A 15,264-nucleotide genomic window follows, 5' to 3' on the forward strand; every position below is an offset into this window, starting at 1 on the left:
CCAAGCTGTTTTGCTTTAAACTAAAAAAAAAATTCAGAAGGAAATCAAACAGGGAAGTAATCGTACTGTTTAGCATTGAAAGACAGCCTAAAGGAAGAGTTGACTTCTGTAAACATCCATTCTTACTGATTTCAGACTTAAAAAAATTACTAGTCTATTTGGAACACACTTCAGTAAGTTCTGTGAGCCTCATTTCATCCTATGTGAAATGAGGAGAACATCTTCTTGGAAAATAATTTTAAATCCTAAGGGAATTGTATATAACTATAAAATATAATTTGTGTTCATATAGTCAAGTACTAGAGAATTAATTACTACCTTCTGTGTTCACCATGATTATCATTTAAGTGTTTACACCCCATTACAACGTCAAAATAATTGAGGACACTCACCCCTCAACTCTTTACCCCTTTTGTGTGTAAGACATTCCAAGGAGCATTGATAAAACCACAGGCAAGAAGAGCTCAGCCAAGACAATGACAGGGTTGGACTCAGAACAGGAAGTTTACTCCTGATAGGGCTGATCCTTCCCATCCTCCTCTAACCTCTCAGACCAAATGAGCAGATATACATGAGTGTTTGTGGGGAAAGAAAGTCAACCAGGGATGACTCATGCTGATGAGCACTTACCTCCTGAGGATAAGGAGCCCGTGGGTTTTAACACAATGGTGCTGTTTGGGAGCCTCCATCATTAAAGACTCTGTAGGACATAGGACTGAGGGCTGCAGAAGGGCTGTAGCCCATGGCGTGGAGAACCTCTGAGCGGCCCCAGGTGGGTGGTATGTGCTGCTTGCTCCTGAGTAGGAGAGCAAAGATTATCCTAACCAAATTGACCAGCAAGTAACAGATGTCTGACAATAGTGATTTTCTATTGTCTTAGAATAACAAAGCCAAAGCATTTTCAATGAGAGGGTGTGGACTTCCAGTGAAGCATGTGAATGGATCTCCTAACACCTCCTCCCACTCCAGTTCCCACCCCAAAATCATGAAAGAATGAAAAAGGCATAAACACACAAGGCCAGTGACAAACAGAGGCAATGACAGCAGATAAGATATGTCAACAGAAAGGATGGGTGAGTGGTGACTTTGAGCAGACTAGAGAGAGCTAAAAAGGCCTGTGTGGGGGTTGGTGGGGGGGGCAGTGGGAGAGGAGGTGATGATAAGATGCAGGCTGATTTGAGCCACAAAAACCTAGAGAGGCTCAGGAATTCACAGGTAAAATGTACTTCCAAGGATTAGTTAAAAGTTTTTCTAAGGAGCAGTTAGGCCCCAGGTCTCCTCCTCCACACCAGCAAAAGATGGGAGCCTTGCTCTCTGGAGAGGTAAACCAGAGAAGGTCTGGACTTGGGGTGTCTGGCACAGCTGAGGCTGGAGGGGAGGCTCTGACTGAAAGAAAAGGGAGTAAATGACAGTCTAAATACTGCATAGTGAGGACCCACCACTGATCCACATTTCATGGCTCAGCTCCCAGAATGTTAACAGCCAGGTTAATATCCCTTAGGCAGGAAGTCAGAGGATTCTTCTTTGGAGAAATTTTATAACCCAAAGACCTATACATAGTGCCATACGGGAGTCCCCCAATGAAATGGCCTGACTCCCTGATTCTGAACCAGACGGTGAAATTCATCAGTCAATAAACAGTGCCCCTCAAATATAGAGCTTCCAGTTCCTCTTTAGTCTCTCACTCTTAAATGTGAACTGGTAGCCAGTGATGGTTAAATATTTGAAGAAAGCCTCTAGTGAAAGAAAGAAATCAAAATGAACAAAACAAACAAAAGGAATTTAGAGAAAAAGAGACAATGCAGGCAACAGAAGAAAACTACAAAAAAAAAAGAACTATAATATCCTCAGAGAGAACAAAGAAATACTGAATCCATAAAATAAGAACCAAAAAAAGTGGAGGAGGAGAATAGTGAGAGAACAAGAAAGACCTCTTAGTAATTAAAAATATTACTGTAAAAGTGAAAATTTTCTATTGAAGAATTAAAATATAAAGTTGGAGAACTCTTCCAGGGAGCCAGCCCCATGGCCGAGTGGTTAAGTTCATGCACTCTGCTTCGGCGGCCCACGGTTTACTGGTTCGGATCCTGGGCATGGACCTAGCACCACTCGTCAAGCCATGCTGAGACAGCATCCCACATAGCAGAGGCAGAAGGACCTACAACTAGAATATACAACTATGTACTGGGGGGCTTTGGGAAGAAGAAGAAAAGAAAAATAAAAAAAGATTGACAACAAGTGCCAATCTCTAAAAAAAAAAAAAACTCTTCCAGAAGGTGGAGCAAAGAGACAAAGAGATGGAAAATAAGAAAGGATAAAAAGAGGATAAATTTAGAAGACTCAACATCTGACTAATATGAGTTCTAGAAACAGAGAATAGAGAAAAAAGAAGAGCTGGAGGACATGAGTAAAGAGAAGATTCCAGAAGCTTCTAGAAGGAAAAACAGATCACAGGCAAAGGATCAAGAACTAGAGTGAAACCTGACTTTCAACAACAACTCTGAACACAGTGGAAGAGGTGGAAAAAGACTGTCAAAATTCTAAGGAAAGATTATTTCCTATCTAGAATTCTTTACCTATTGACCATCAGTCAAGGGTAAAGGAGAATAAAGTTGTATTCAGGCTTGCAGTGTTCTAAAAGATTCCCTCCCCACTCTTCCTTAGGAAGGATGTTCTCCACTGAAGTGAATGAGTAAGCCAGGGAGGAAAACATGAGATTCAGGAAATGGGCTCCACAGAAAAGAAGGGAAGCGTGGTAGTTATGCAGCAGGTATAGAAAATAGACAGTCCAAGATGGAACAGGAGGACAGTGGGCAAAAGGAGGGTTGTCTCCAAGAAAAAAAAGAAAACCAGGTGTGTTTGAACATGTAGAGAAAAGATTTACACTTTGGCAAAGCATTCAGTGAAACCCATGAAAACCAAGCAAATAACAAATGTGAAACGATTATTAACTTCAGGAAAACCAAAAGTTGTATAAGAGAGGAAATATAATCAGAGTACACTACTTGGATCAGTTGTGAATGTTATTTATGTACTGATAATATGAACATTAAACATTAACTAAAACATAATGGTGAGATGTTGAAAGCTTTTCCTCTAAGATCAGGAACAAGACAAGAGTGCCCACTCTCACCACTCCTATTCCACATAGTTCTGGAAGTTCCAGCAGAGCAATCAGGCAAGAAAAAAGAAATAAAAGCCATCCAAATTGGGGAGGAAGGAGCAAAATTGTCTTTGTTTGCAGATGATATATTCTTAGATAGAGAAAACCCTAAAGACGCCACCAAAAATCTCTTAGAACTAACCAATGAATTTGGTAAAGTTTCAGGATATAAAATCAACATGCAGAAAACAGTTGCATTTCTATACACTAACAACAAAGTATCTGAAAAAGAAATCAAGAAAACAGTCCCATTCACAATAGTGTTAGAAACAGTAAAATACTTCGAAATAAATTTAACCGAAGAGATGAAAGATCAAAACTTCTAAGATTTTGATGAAATTGAAGAAGACACAAACGAATGGAAAGATATCCCAGGTTCATGGATCAGAAGAATTAATAATGTTAAAATATCCATACTATCCAAAGCCATCTAAAGATTCAGTGCAATCCCTCTCAAAACTCCAATGCCATTTTTCACAAAAATAGAAAAAATAATCCTAAAATTTGTATAGAATCACAAAAGGCCCCAAATAGCCAAAGCAATCCTGAGAAAGAACAAAGCTGGAAGCATCACACTTCCTGATTTCAAACTATACTCCAAAGCTATAGTAATCAAAACAGTATGGTCCTCACATCAAAATAGACACAGATAAATGAAACACTGTTGAGAGCCCAGAAATAAGCCCTTGCATATACGATCAACTAATATTTGACAAGGGAGCCAAGAATACTCCAAGGGGAAAGGTTAGTCTCTTCAGTAAATGGTGCTGGGCAAACTGGATAACTACATGCAGAAGAATGAAATTAGACCTCTATCTTATACTGGTCATAAAAATTAACTTACAAAGACTTAAATCATAAGAACTGAAACTGTAAAACTCCTAGAAGAAACAAAGGGGAAAACCTCCTTGACATTGGTCTTGCCAACAATTTTTTTAATATGACACCAAAACCACAAGCAAAAAAACCAAAAGCAGCATTAACAACTGAGACTACATCAAACTAAAAAGGTTCTGCACGGCAAAAGAAACCATCCAAAAATGAAAAGGCAACCTACGGAATGGGAGAAAACATTTGTAAATCAGGTATCTGATAAGGGGTTAATATCCAAAATATATAAAGAACTCATACAACTCAATAGCAAAAAAATGAAAATCCAATTAAAAAATGGGCAGAGGGGCTGACCTGGTGGCACAGCAGTTAAGTCCACGCACTCTGCTTTGGCGGCCTGGGGTTTGCCGGTTCAGATCCCAGGTGCGGACCTATGCACCGCTTATCAAACCATGCTTGATGCCATGCCTTGGCAGGCATCCCACATATAAAATAGAGGAAGATGGGCACAGGTGTTAACTGAGGGCCAGTCTTCCTAGAAAAAGAGGAGGATTGGTGGCAGATTTTTAGCTCAGAGCTGATCTTCCTAAAAAAAAAAAAGAAAAGAAAAATGGGCAGAGGAACTGAATAGCTGTTTTTCCAAAGAAGACATCCAAATGGCCAACTGGTGCATGAAAATGTGCTTGACATCGCTAATCATCAGGGATATACAAATCAAAACCACGATGAGATATCACCTCACTCCTGTTAGGGCGTCTATCATCAAAAAGACAAGAGATAAAAAAGTGTTGTAGAGGATGTAGAAAAAAGGGAACCCTTGTGTACTATCAGTGGGAATGTAAATTGGTACAGCCGGTATGGGAAAGAGTGTAGATGTTCATGAAAAAATTAAAAATAGAACTCCCGTATGATCCAGCAATCTTACTTCTGGATGTATATACACAAAGGAAATGAGAACAGGATCTCAGGTATCTGCACTCCCATGTTTACTGCAGCATTATTCACAATAGCCAAGATATGGAAACAATCTAAGTGCCTGTCAACAGATGAATGAATAAAAAAGAATACACACACACACACACACACACACACACACACACACACAATGGAATATTATTCGCCATAAGAAAGAAGGAAATCCTGCCATTGTGACAACATGGATTGACCTTTAGGGCATTATGCTAAGTGAAATAAGACACACAGAGAAAGACAAATACTGTGTGATCTCAGTTATCTATGGGTCTGAAAAAGCTGAACTCATAGGAGCAGGGTAGAGTGGTGGTTACCAGGGGCTGGGGGGTAAGAGAAATGGGGAGATGTTGGTTGAAGGGTACAAACTTCTAGTTATAGGATGAGTATGTTCTGGGGATCTAATGTACAGCGTGGTGATTACAATTAATAAGACTGTATTATATACTTAAAAGTTGTGAAGAGAATAGATTTTAAATATTCTCATCACAAAAAATAAACAGTAATTACGTGACATGATGGAGGTTTAGCTAAGGCCATGGTGGTGATCATTTTGCAATATGTAAGTGTATCGAATCAACACATTGTACACCTTAAACCTACAGAATGTAATATGTCAATCATATCTCAATAAAGCTGGGGAAAGAAAACGTTAAACATTTCAGTACAATTAGATGAAGAATGGGGCATGGAAGAATGAGTGTATTGGGGAGTTTGGCCTTAGTAAGAGCACTAAACCTGCATCTTGTGTAGTGGGATGTCAGTGGACAGTAGCTGAGGCCGAAGAATCAAGAAATAGCAGTGAGAACATATAATTTAGAAGTGTGGAGGTGAGTTCCAGAAGAAACAGCTGAAATATTATCTTTAGGGAGAGAAAATTAAGAGTGGAGGAAGAAAACTGCTGTTTTTCCTGTTAAGCCTCACAGTACTATCTGACTTTTTAAGATATTTGACGTATTACTTTGATCAAACTAAATTATTTTAAAATGAAACACGATTTATTTTTAGCACAGCTATTTCATTTATTAAAAAGTTCTGCCTTCTTTTTGAGTTTGTGCCTAATTTTGAAACCTCAAAGTTTTTCCTTATCTCAGAGTTCACAATTCTTTAATCTCGTGTTCTAGCCTGCATGCAGGGTGAGGATTAAATATAGCCAGAGTACATTCATCTTTGTCATTCCTTAAGCACTGAGAGGATTGAAGAGTTCATGCAAAGACTCAAGTACCAGGATAAAATCTCCCTTTTAAAACCATTTGCTTAAAGAGGGGTCCACTGAGGTGTGACAGGAAGGAACTAGAACTGTTCAGCTTGGCAAAGGGACACTTGAGGCACGACTTCATCATCATTTTCAAATATATAAAAGATGGTTTCCAGCTGCTCTGGATTCACAGAGGAAGAAGTGAGGAAACAGATTCACACCAGAGCCTAAGGAATTTAGGTAGGAGACAGATGAATTTCCTAACCCTGGCAAGAGTTGCCGAGGACAGCTAAAGAATCCTGTTCTTCATAACAAACACAATTTCCATTTTCTGTAGGATTGGAAAGATGAGCTTTACAGCTTCTTAACAGCCCTCCCAACCCCATTTTGCAGTGAATTTGCTGAAAGAAATATCAGGAAAGGACGCGGTCTCTGCAGGAACCACAGAGCGCTCCTTTGCTCGGGACCAGATTTACATTGGAGGCCATCCATTCCGTGCAGCCCAGTCCTTGTCCAGGAGCCTCAGCACAAAATGAGTTTTCCATACTGTTTGAAGAGTTCTTAGTGAGCACTGGGCTGGATCTAACTAGAGCTCCAACTTGCCTCTGGGACTCTGAAGTTGCTTGCTTGGCCTTATGCTCTGTTGTCCTAGGCACTAGTCATTGCAAAACAGCACTTATGCACCATGACCCAATGGTGCTATAAGACTTGTATAGATGGGACCATTAAAACCTCTGCCCAGCAACTTGAGTTGATGCAGTGTTCTGAGGCCCTGGCTCTGTGGCATGGGGCCAGGCACCTTGAGGCACTCAGGGCAGCCGCAAGTTTAGAAGAAGAGGGAAAGCTGGGCTTGTGGGGCGCATCCTCGAGTCGCTACTCTCTCACACTGCCTCAGTTTTCCTTATTGCCACCATCCACAGAATCAGGGTGGAATGTGCTCAACACACAGTACTCCCTAGGGACAGATGAGTAAGCCTGACTGGAGGCCCTAGCCTCCTGATAAGCTCATCGCTGAGTCCCCCAGTATGCCCGATCCTTAGGCCAATTCTCAAAATACGGTGAAGTTTAGAGATAACTATTACTTTAAGTCTCACCGGGTACAATCAGATTCTCTTGCTGAAGGCAGGTTTTGCTGGTTATGAAGGAAACAGAGATGAAGGCCGCAGCTGCATACATGGCAGAGGAGGGATGACAGGGTGGCAAAGGGGGAGGCCTCAAACACACTCCACTTATCTAACCTTTTTCTGCAGAGTGGTGTCTAGCTTTCAGGGCAGATATTGAGTGACTCCTGGTTCCGTGAGCTGGCCTGGGTTTAAAGGCCCTTCTTTTCACGTTGTCTCTCTCATCATGTGGTAACTCAGCTTCTGGAACCTCTGCGTCTTCTTCTGACCAAGCCCTGGAGACCTTAGAGTCATAGCCAGGATGTGTCATGGATGAGGGCCATGGAGCCAGTGCAGACATTCCTCTGTCTGAAGTGGTTAATCCCATCACGGCGAAACCTTCTCAGAAAGCTGATGCCTAACCCCAAACTTCAGTACCTGGAGGAGCAGACCCCCAGGCCCGTCTGCAGGGGGGCCTATGAATCATTTGTTTCCCTACCAGATGGAAAGCAGGTGTCGTCCTCTTCTCCCTGCGGCCCCTCTTGAGCACCATAATAAGTTCTAAGGCACATAAATCTCCTAAATGGCAAAGTAAGCATTCTGCCTTTAAAAAAAAAAAAAAACACAACTGAGGAAAGGGAAAAAATGTGTCAGATTTTCCTGGCCCATCCTACTCTTCTAGTTGATCAGATAACGATGAATTCGTATCAGCAATGGCTTCGCCAGTATTTCCTATTTTCAATAATATTGAGTTGAAACACACGTGGCCCTTTTGTGGGACAACTGGATTGCAGTTATTCCGCTCCCGGAACGACTTTCATGTTCTCTTTTCCTTCCTGGATGATTTAAGTAACAGCGAAATACAGCCATTGCCAACTCTTGAAACATTTCTGGCTGCATTCCTTTTCCTCCCTCAAAACCAAGGCTCTTGTCAAAACCTTAATTCATCGTGACTTATTAGCAACCAGAGCAAGTTGTAGAATAATCCATTACGAAGAAACCAACCTTCACTTGGAATCAGTGAATTGCCTTCTCGGAAATGGCCTACTTTTCTAGAACTGGCCTCAGCGGGAATTCAGAGGATCAGGGGAGGGGTTGCACCAGCCCTCCCTCCTTTATCTTTCAGGTTTGAGGCAGTGCGAAGGCTGTGCCCATTCTGTTCTTTTTCGCTTTTTATCCATGCCTGTGAAACTGACTTGCATTCTTGGGAGCTGTGTCATGACAAGTCCCGTAAATGATTCACACTGAAGTGACCTTTAAAGAGCAGAGCAGAAATCAGCTGGATTTCAGGAGCCTAGAGCTGTGCAGAAGCCAAAACTTTCTGTTCCTTCCCATTAAGCTGGAGGTCACAGTTACCTCTCTGGCAGCCCGTCCTGGTCAGGTGATTTGGTGATGATTTTAACCTGGCGATATTTACATATGCTCCTGCGTAATTTAAACCTTGGAGATTCTTATATAATTAAACTTCTGAAAATGAAAATAGGCAACTTAAAGGATTGGTGGCGAGGGTAGGTGTTATAAAGAGGGAAACTTGTTTATTAACTCATTAGTTGTTTTTTTTTTTAATTTTCTTTTCTGTGTAGCATTGAGTGCCACCAAAAGGAATTAAACTCAGTCCAAGAAATAATTTAACCTTAGCTACCAAGGAGTATAAAAATTTTGCCAAATGCTTGTTGCATCACTGCTTTATAACTCAGTAGTACCGTTGATGATTTGAACCAGAGAGAAGTTTTTTGTTTCTTTTTAAATAGTGTTTTTTAAATGCTGTCTTTTTTTCCTATTCCCAGAAATAAAAATGACCCTCCTGATCGACCAATCCTTTCATCTCTCTCCGTACTTTTCTGCTACCATCTAGGAACAGTTGTAAAAGGGTCATTTGTAATCACTGTGGTGAGGATTCCAAGAACCGTTCTCGTGTACATGTGTAACGCTCTGAAAGAGAAGGTAAGGCAGCACCTTAACACACAGCGCAGTCTGTCTGGGTTGCAGAAAAGTTCATCACTGGAAAACTACAGCAGCCCCGGGGACAGGAATGTGACCTGTGACAGTGGCCATTCAGAAGGCTCCCGTGTTCTTCAGGTCCCATCCTCCCCGACCCCCAGCAAACTTGTTGTCCCCAGTCGGTTTTGTTTATAGTTTAGTTTGTTGAGTTTTTCACCAATGCGGTGCTGGAGGTGGGGTGGGCAGGGACTGGTCCTTCTTCTTTAAATGCTGAACAAACGGGAGGAGTTCTTCAGATGAAAGTTAAACAAGTTTTTCTGGACATTTATTATGCTTTTTTAAAAAGTAAGAAAATATACTACAAGATAAATGTAATATTTTTTTCTGTTTTAATGCTAAAATATTCCCTGCCTTTTGTGTTTCCTAGAGGGTTACTGGAAGTTACTGGTGTGAAGGGCCGGGGGGGGGTGGGGGGGGGGGGTGGGGGGGGTGGGGGGGGAGGTGGGCGTACACTTAACAGTGAGAAATGGCAAGCTGACCTAAATCTCAGCTCAAAGACAGAAAACTGAAGGGCTTTTGTGCCTGGGGGTTTTGCTTCTCCCTGGTTTTTATTTCCATGCACATTTGGTTATGAATGCCAGTGGAAACCAGAACACCAGGAAAACAGCTGTTCTCATGGTATTTCTGGCCTGCCCAACAAGGGAAGGTTGGACTTGTCCCAACTTTCCTGTTCTCATACGATGTTCCTCTCTCCCCCATTCCCACCTCTGCACTGGTGGGTTGGTCAGTTTCACACACCTACCTGATTCCCACCTTATGGGTATAGGTATGTGTCCTTAGTAAATGGGAAATTTTACACATGGATTCATTATTGTATTTTAGAATTACTTTTCTTTTTTCTTTTAAGCAGAAATCCGAGTTGTTTATTTTTAAGCCCATAAGTGTATCAGTTAGGAACAATAGATTGAATTTCACATAAAATTTTCTAGCTTCCTTATCTTGAAATGCATGGTAAGCACTTGCCCCTGATCATAGAGTACTTTATTGTATTGCTACTGAAATATTGCATTGTAGATACCAGTTATGTGCCTACATAAAAAAAAAAACCAAGTTTGACTTTTTTGGAAATTAATTCTATAGTGAGACTTTCAGGCCTAAATTTCAAGGGATTAAAAAATATATACATTTTAGTGACGTCAAGAGGCATTTCCACATCCAGGCCAAATGTGGCTACTCTAGCTCCTGCATTTTGAAATTGATCCTTCAATTTTAGGAGACTTGGAGAAGGATTTCTTGACAAACAGAACAGCTTTTTATTTTAAATATATTCATATATATATATGCATTAGTAATAGATAATCATAAATTAATGAACAGTAGGGGACCTTGCTGTTGCTCCTAGAGCTAGGCAGCTTAAACTGTGGGGAGACAGCCTTCCATAAATCTAAAAGAGACATCGGTGGGTCGGTCTCTCCAACAGAGGTCTAAAAGCTTATTTATCACTCCCCAGATCCCAAAAGGACCAAGGGGCCAAACTCCCTTTTAGTGATGTTACTGTTGGAGAAACATGTCCTTTCTTAGGTTAAAAGGAAATCGTCTTCCTCAGCAGCCTTACAGCCTGTCCTGTGTCTACAATTTCAACGTTTCACACAGCCACTGCGTGATCTTTCCTTCGTTAAATGGCTCATTCACAACCACAGCCAGGCTGAAAAGTATCCAGATCAAGTTTCATCCAATTGAATTAACACTGGGACAAGAAAATGTCCATATAAGGCTGAGTTATTCCTGGGGTCCTCATAGAGGACTATTTCAGGATTGCTTTTTGTTTTCTTTTTTTCACTCTGGGCAGTGGGTAGGACAAATTCGATCACCCCTCCTCCACGAGTTTCATTAAACTATTTACTCTTGAGTCATACACAAGATCCAAGTTAAAATTTCAAAGGACTTGTTTATCCCTTGAAAGTTAGCCCTGTAAGTCTCACTGTAGGATTTCCAAAAAAGTTAAACTGGATTCTTTTTTTACGTGGGCACATAACTAGTCTCTCCACTACGTTATTTATTTTGTCTTTGTGGTGTGAATTTTTCATGAATATAAGCTGGTTTGCAAAAGCAAAGTTTATCATTGAAGCTGCTTAGGGGATGGTGAGGAGGGAAGAGAGATTTGTTTTTCTAGAACCAGAGGCCTAGTTTGCCTTTGCTGGTAAATATGCATTAACCCATTTCCCTCTCTGCTGAGGTCAACAGTAATCAAAACTGGTGAGCCAACAAGAGAGAGACTTTGCTCACTGGTAATAATAACAATAATTCATAATAATAACTTGTGCAAAATAGAGGAACTTCTCCCATACTGAAGGCAGATAGCTACAGTGCGTCCCCAGCTGTGTAAGTCTCCAAGGAGAAACGCAGCCGTGTGTCCACGGAAACTGCCTGCTGACTTCTTTCCTGTGTTGTTTCTGACTCTCTTCCTTTGTTCTGAACCTGATCCCAGCAGCGTAGTGTGTGGTCGAGATACGTGTTCAAATGCTGCTTCTGCTGTTTCTGGTGTCTTGACAGGTGCCTGCGCCATCTCAACCAGGTAGGTGTCCTCCACGTGCAGCAGGGACACACAAAGGGGCCAGTGCGTGGGCTCCATCCCTTAGGTCAGGGATTGGCAGATTTGCCTGTGAAAGGCCAGATAGTGTAAATATGTTAGCCTTTGGGCCATTCAGTCTCTGTCGCAACGGCTCACCTCTGCTCACTCACAGTAGTGGGAAAGCAGCCATAGACAAAATGTAAATGAAGGGGCGTCATTGTGTTCCCATAGAACTTTATTTACAGGCACTGAAATTTGAATTTCCTATAATTTCACACTGCAATAAATATTCTTCTTTTCACTTTTTTTCAACCGTTTTAAAAATGTGGAAATTGGGGCTGGCCCAGTGGCGCAGCGGTTAAGTTCACACGTTGTGCTTCGGCAGCCCAGGGTTCGCCGGTTCAGATCCCGGGTGCAGATGTGGCACCACTTGGCAAGCCATGCTGCGGTAGGCGTCCCACATATAAAGTAGAGGAAGATGGGCACGGATGTTAGCTCAGGGCCATTCTTCCTCAGGAAAAAGAGAAGGATTGGCAGTAGATGTTAGCTCAGGGCTAATCTTCCAAAAAAAAAAAAGAAAATGTGGAAATTATTCTTGGCTTCGGCCAGAGGAAAGCAGGCTTTCTGATGGAGCTGGCTCGTGGGCTGTAGCTTGCAGACCCTCACCTTAGAGCCTTACAGCATTAAAGCCATTCTTCAAATTCTGAAAGAAATGGGTTTCTCTTTTCAGAAATAAAAAGGGAAGGAGGCTTTAGAACCTCTAGCATAATGAATATATTTCAACTGTGAGGTTATTTTCAATGTGTTCTCTAAGAACTATAATTTTCCTGAAATAGGAAAAGAATTGCCTCCCTAATTTTTATATATTTCACCATCCTTTCCCTTTCAAGCTATAAATATTCCTCTAAAAATCAAAAAAATTATGTACTACAATTGTTTGAATTTAAAATTTTTTTCTCTCATGAGTCTTTCACATTGATGGAAATTTAAATATATGTTTTATTTTTCTGTAGGTAATTTAGGAAATTTTAATAGCCCTTAGTCAAATTTATACAAAGCAATATTTTTGTAAGTCAGCAGGCTGTTTTATAATTTACATGTCCACAAAAATCTCACTTAGAAAAGTACTTCTTATCATTGCCACTCTTCCTAATAAATGTACTAGGAGAAGTAAAGGGACTAATTAGACCATCCGTGTTTAATGATGTCTTATAAGTGTATTAAGAATACCTTTCATTGTTCAAAGGAGAGTGTACTCTTCTTAGAGTAAAGCTCTATTTCTAAGGCTCTTCTTAAGAATCTTGGAGTACATTTTAGAGTGTATCGAGTTTTCATTTGGATTGCTTCAAGCCAGCGTGTATAAAACACAGTAAAATACCAAAGCACCTTTCAGAATGGGGGGTCATATAGCAAGTCAAGCCAAACCCTATGAATGTCTTGTCATGGTACAACGTGCTAGCCTCTGTCTTCCTAGAACTGTGTGTACATATCCAGACACCAACTTCTTCCAGAAAGATTTTGAGATGCATTATAAAAATTTACTAATTATGGTAAAGTGTATGTACATGAAAATCAAGGCTAAGAAACATGTAGATAGACTAGAAAGGCAGAAGCAATGGGACCGTGGATATCCAAGTATGTCGGCCACATGGTCCTACAAGGCCCTGAAGTTGAGTTGCCATCCCCTCACTGTATTATGTAAATTCAGGTTCTTTCTGTGTCCCTCTTTCACTGGTAGTTTTCAGACTGCCCCATGGAAGCCTAGGGGCTTCTTGTGGATGCTACAGGGACCCCCACTTCAGGAGGGGAAAGAAATGGGTGAAGAGGAGGAAGGGTGGGCTCTGGCTCCATACCACCACCACCCTACCTGCCTTCGAACCAGAGCAGCTCCACTTTCATCAGATTTGGGAGTAGGAGTCCACTGGATGTTTTGTTTGAAGACAGGTCTCTGCTTCTAACACATTTGAAAACCATTGTCTTGGACCATGTTCGTGTTTGTTTTCTCTGCTCTGTTTTCCTGAGGGACATAGTTTCTGCATTCTGAAATTTCACCACCTTATACTAACTTGGTACCTTTTCCCTTGGGAGCTCAACATTTTTCCAAGGTCATAAGTAGTGTTAGTATTAACCACACTTTAATTACCATTAGAAAGGTGAGGAACCCTTATCACAGATGTGCCATGGGAGTGATTGTCCCTGCATCTCAAAAAAGCTCACCTAACCTTGATCAAGCTCATAGTGAATCAGTGTTGCAAACAGGGATAGGTCCTTCCGATTCTGATCATGGTGCTGGTGCACTAGGCCTTGGCCTAAACCAGCTGTCAAAGCATCTTTAACTTGAGGTGGCTTCTACAGGTCTAGGCACTGCCTCCCAGACGTGGGCACTGCTGGGAGGCCAAAGGTTTAGGAGACTGAGAAAGAAGAGGAGGAAGAATGGAAAAGAAAGAAAAAGAACTGATGTGACTATTGATGGAGAGGGGAAGGTCACCTCTAGTCTAAATCAACTACTGGGAAGCAGAGAAAAATAAAGATTTTTCAGAGTAAAGATCATTATTGTATCATGGTGGGCAGAGCTGTGGTCCGTGGTCCATCTCATTTGGTGGTGGACGAAGGAAAGGGAGCTTAAAGGGAGAGAAGGAATTTAGATTAGCCTTTTGAAAAATTTCCTGGCACCATGAATGAGTTACTAAGGAAAGATTTCTCTGGAAATCGGATTTAAAAGAGCTGAGGCCTGTTTTATTTCCTTGTTTTGTGCAATAGGAGCTGGGAAATGCTCAAAGAGAATGAGATCCATTTGTTACCATCAGAACCCAGATGCTCTTCCATACTTAACATCAAGGAGCTGGTGGGGTCTCACCATTGCTGCAGAAAAGCCTCATCTGTCTTCACTAGTCCTGGGCAGGCAGCAGGTGGTAGTTGCTGTTTTTTATAGACCCCCAGCCTAAGGCTGCACAGTGATTCACAGGCAGAGAACAGGGTGAGACCCCACATCTCATCATTTCTCATTACTTGTCTCTCCACATCATTAATTCCAAATGTATGTATACCTGAAAAAATTAGATGTGTACATCTCACTCATTTATATATCCAACAACTATTTGTTTATTTATGGTGTATTCGAACCATTTGAACCTGGACATAGTGGGGGAAGGCACTGTGGTGAAACAGAGTCAATATAAAGCAAAGCCAGGCTTTCCAGGAGCTGACAAGCTAGTGTGAGGAATGGGGAACAGTGTGAGGCATTTATATAACAGAACAGAGAGGTGCGTGTTTAAGTGCTGGCATGAGCACTGCAGTTCAGAAAAGGAGAATTTTGGTCATTGGAGAGGTACTTTGACCTGGTCATTGGAGAGGTGTCGTGGAAGAGGTTGGGTTTGTCAGACCTGAGCACTGAGCACCCACAGGAGGTCACCAGCTAAGGACAATGACAATCACTATGGGCTCTTGGCACTCCCTGTCTTGCCAGTTGTAGGCTAAGTTCCTGCCTTAT

At 41.5% G+C, this 15,264-nt stretch overlaps 1 protein-coding gene across 13 annotated transcripts in view; it reads left to right on the plus strand.

Moving 5' to 3' along the window:
* The window catches only part of SLC44A3 (solute carrier family 44 member 3), an 80,732-nt gene that overhangs the window by 42,453 nt on the left and 23,015 nt on the right, over positions 1-15,264 (plus strand). For 8 of the 13 annotated variants that reach the window (XM_044749607.2, XM_070486879.1, XM_070486872.1 and 5 more), the window contains 2 exons: positions 9,049-9,205; positions 11,691-11,777. In XM_044749607.2, the coding sequence (XP_044605542.2) occupies positions 9,049-9,205; positions 11,691-11,777 (244 nt within the window). The remainder of the gene's footprint in view (positions 1-9,048; positions 9,206-11,690; positions 11,778-15,264) is intronic. The other 5 variants (XM_070486876.1, XM_070486875.1, XM_070486874.1 and 2 more) reach the window with 1 other exon arrangement.

This window comes from Equus asinus, chromosome 16, assembly GCF_041296235.1.
Source record: "Equus asinus isolate D_3611 breed Donkey chromosome 16, EquAss-T2T_v2, whole genome shotgun sequence".
Lineage (NCBI taxonomy): Eukaryota > Metazoa > Chordata > Mammalia > Perissodactyla > Equidae > Equus > Equus asinus.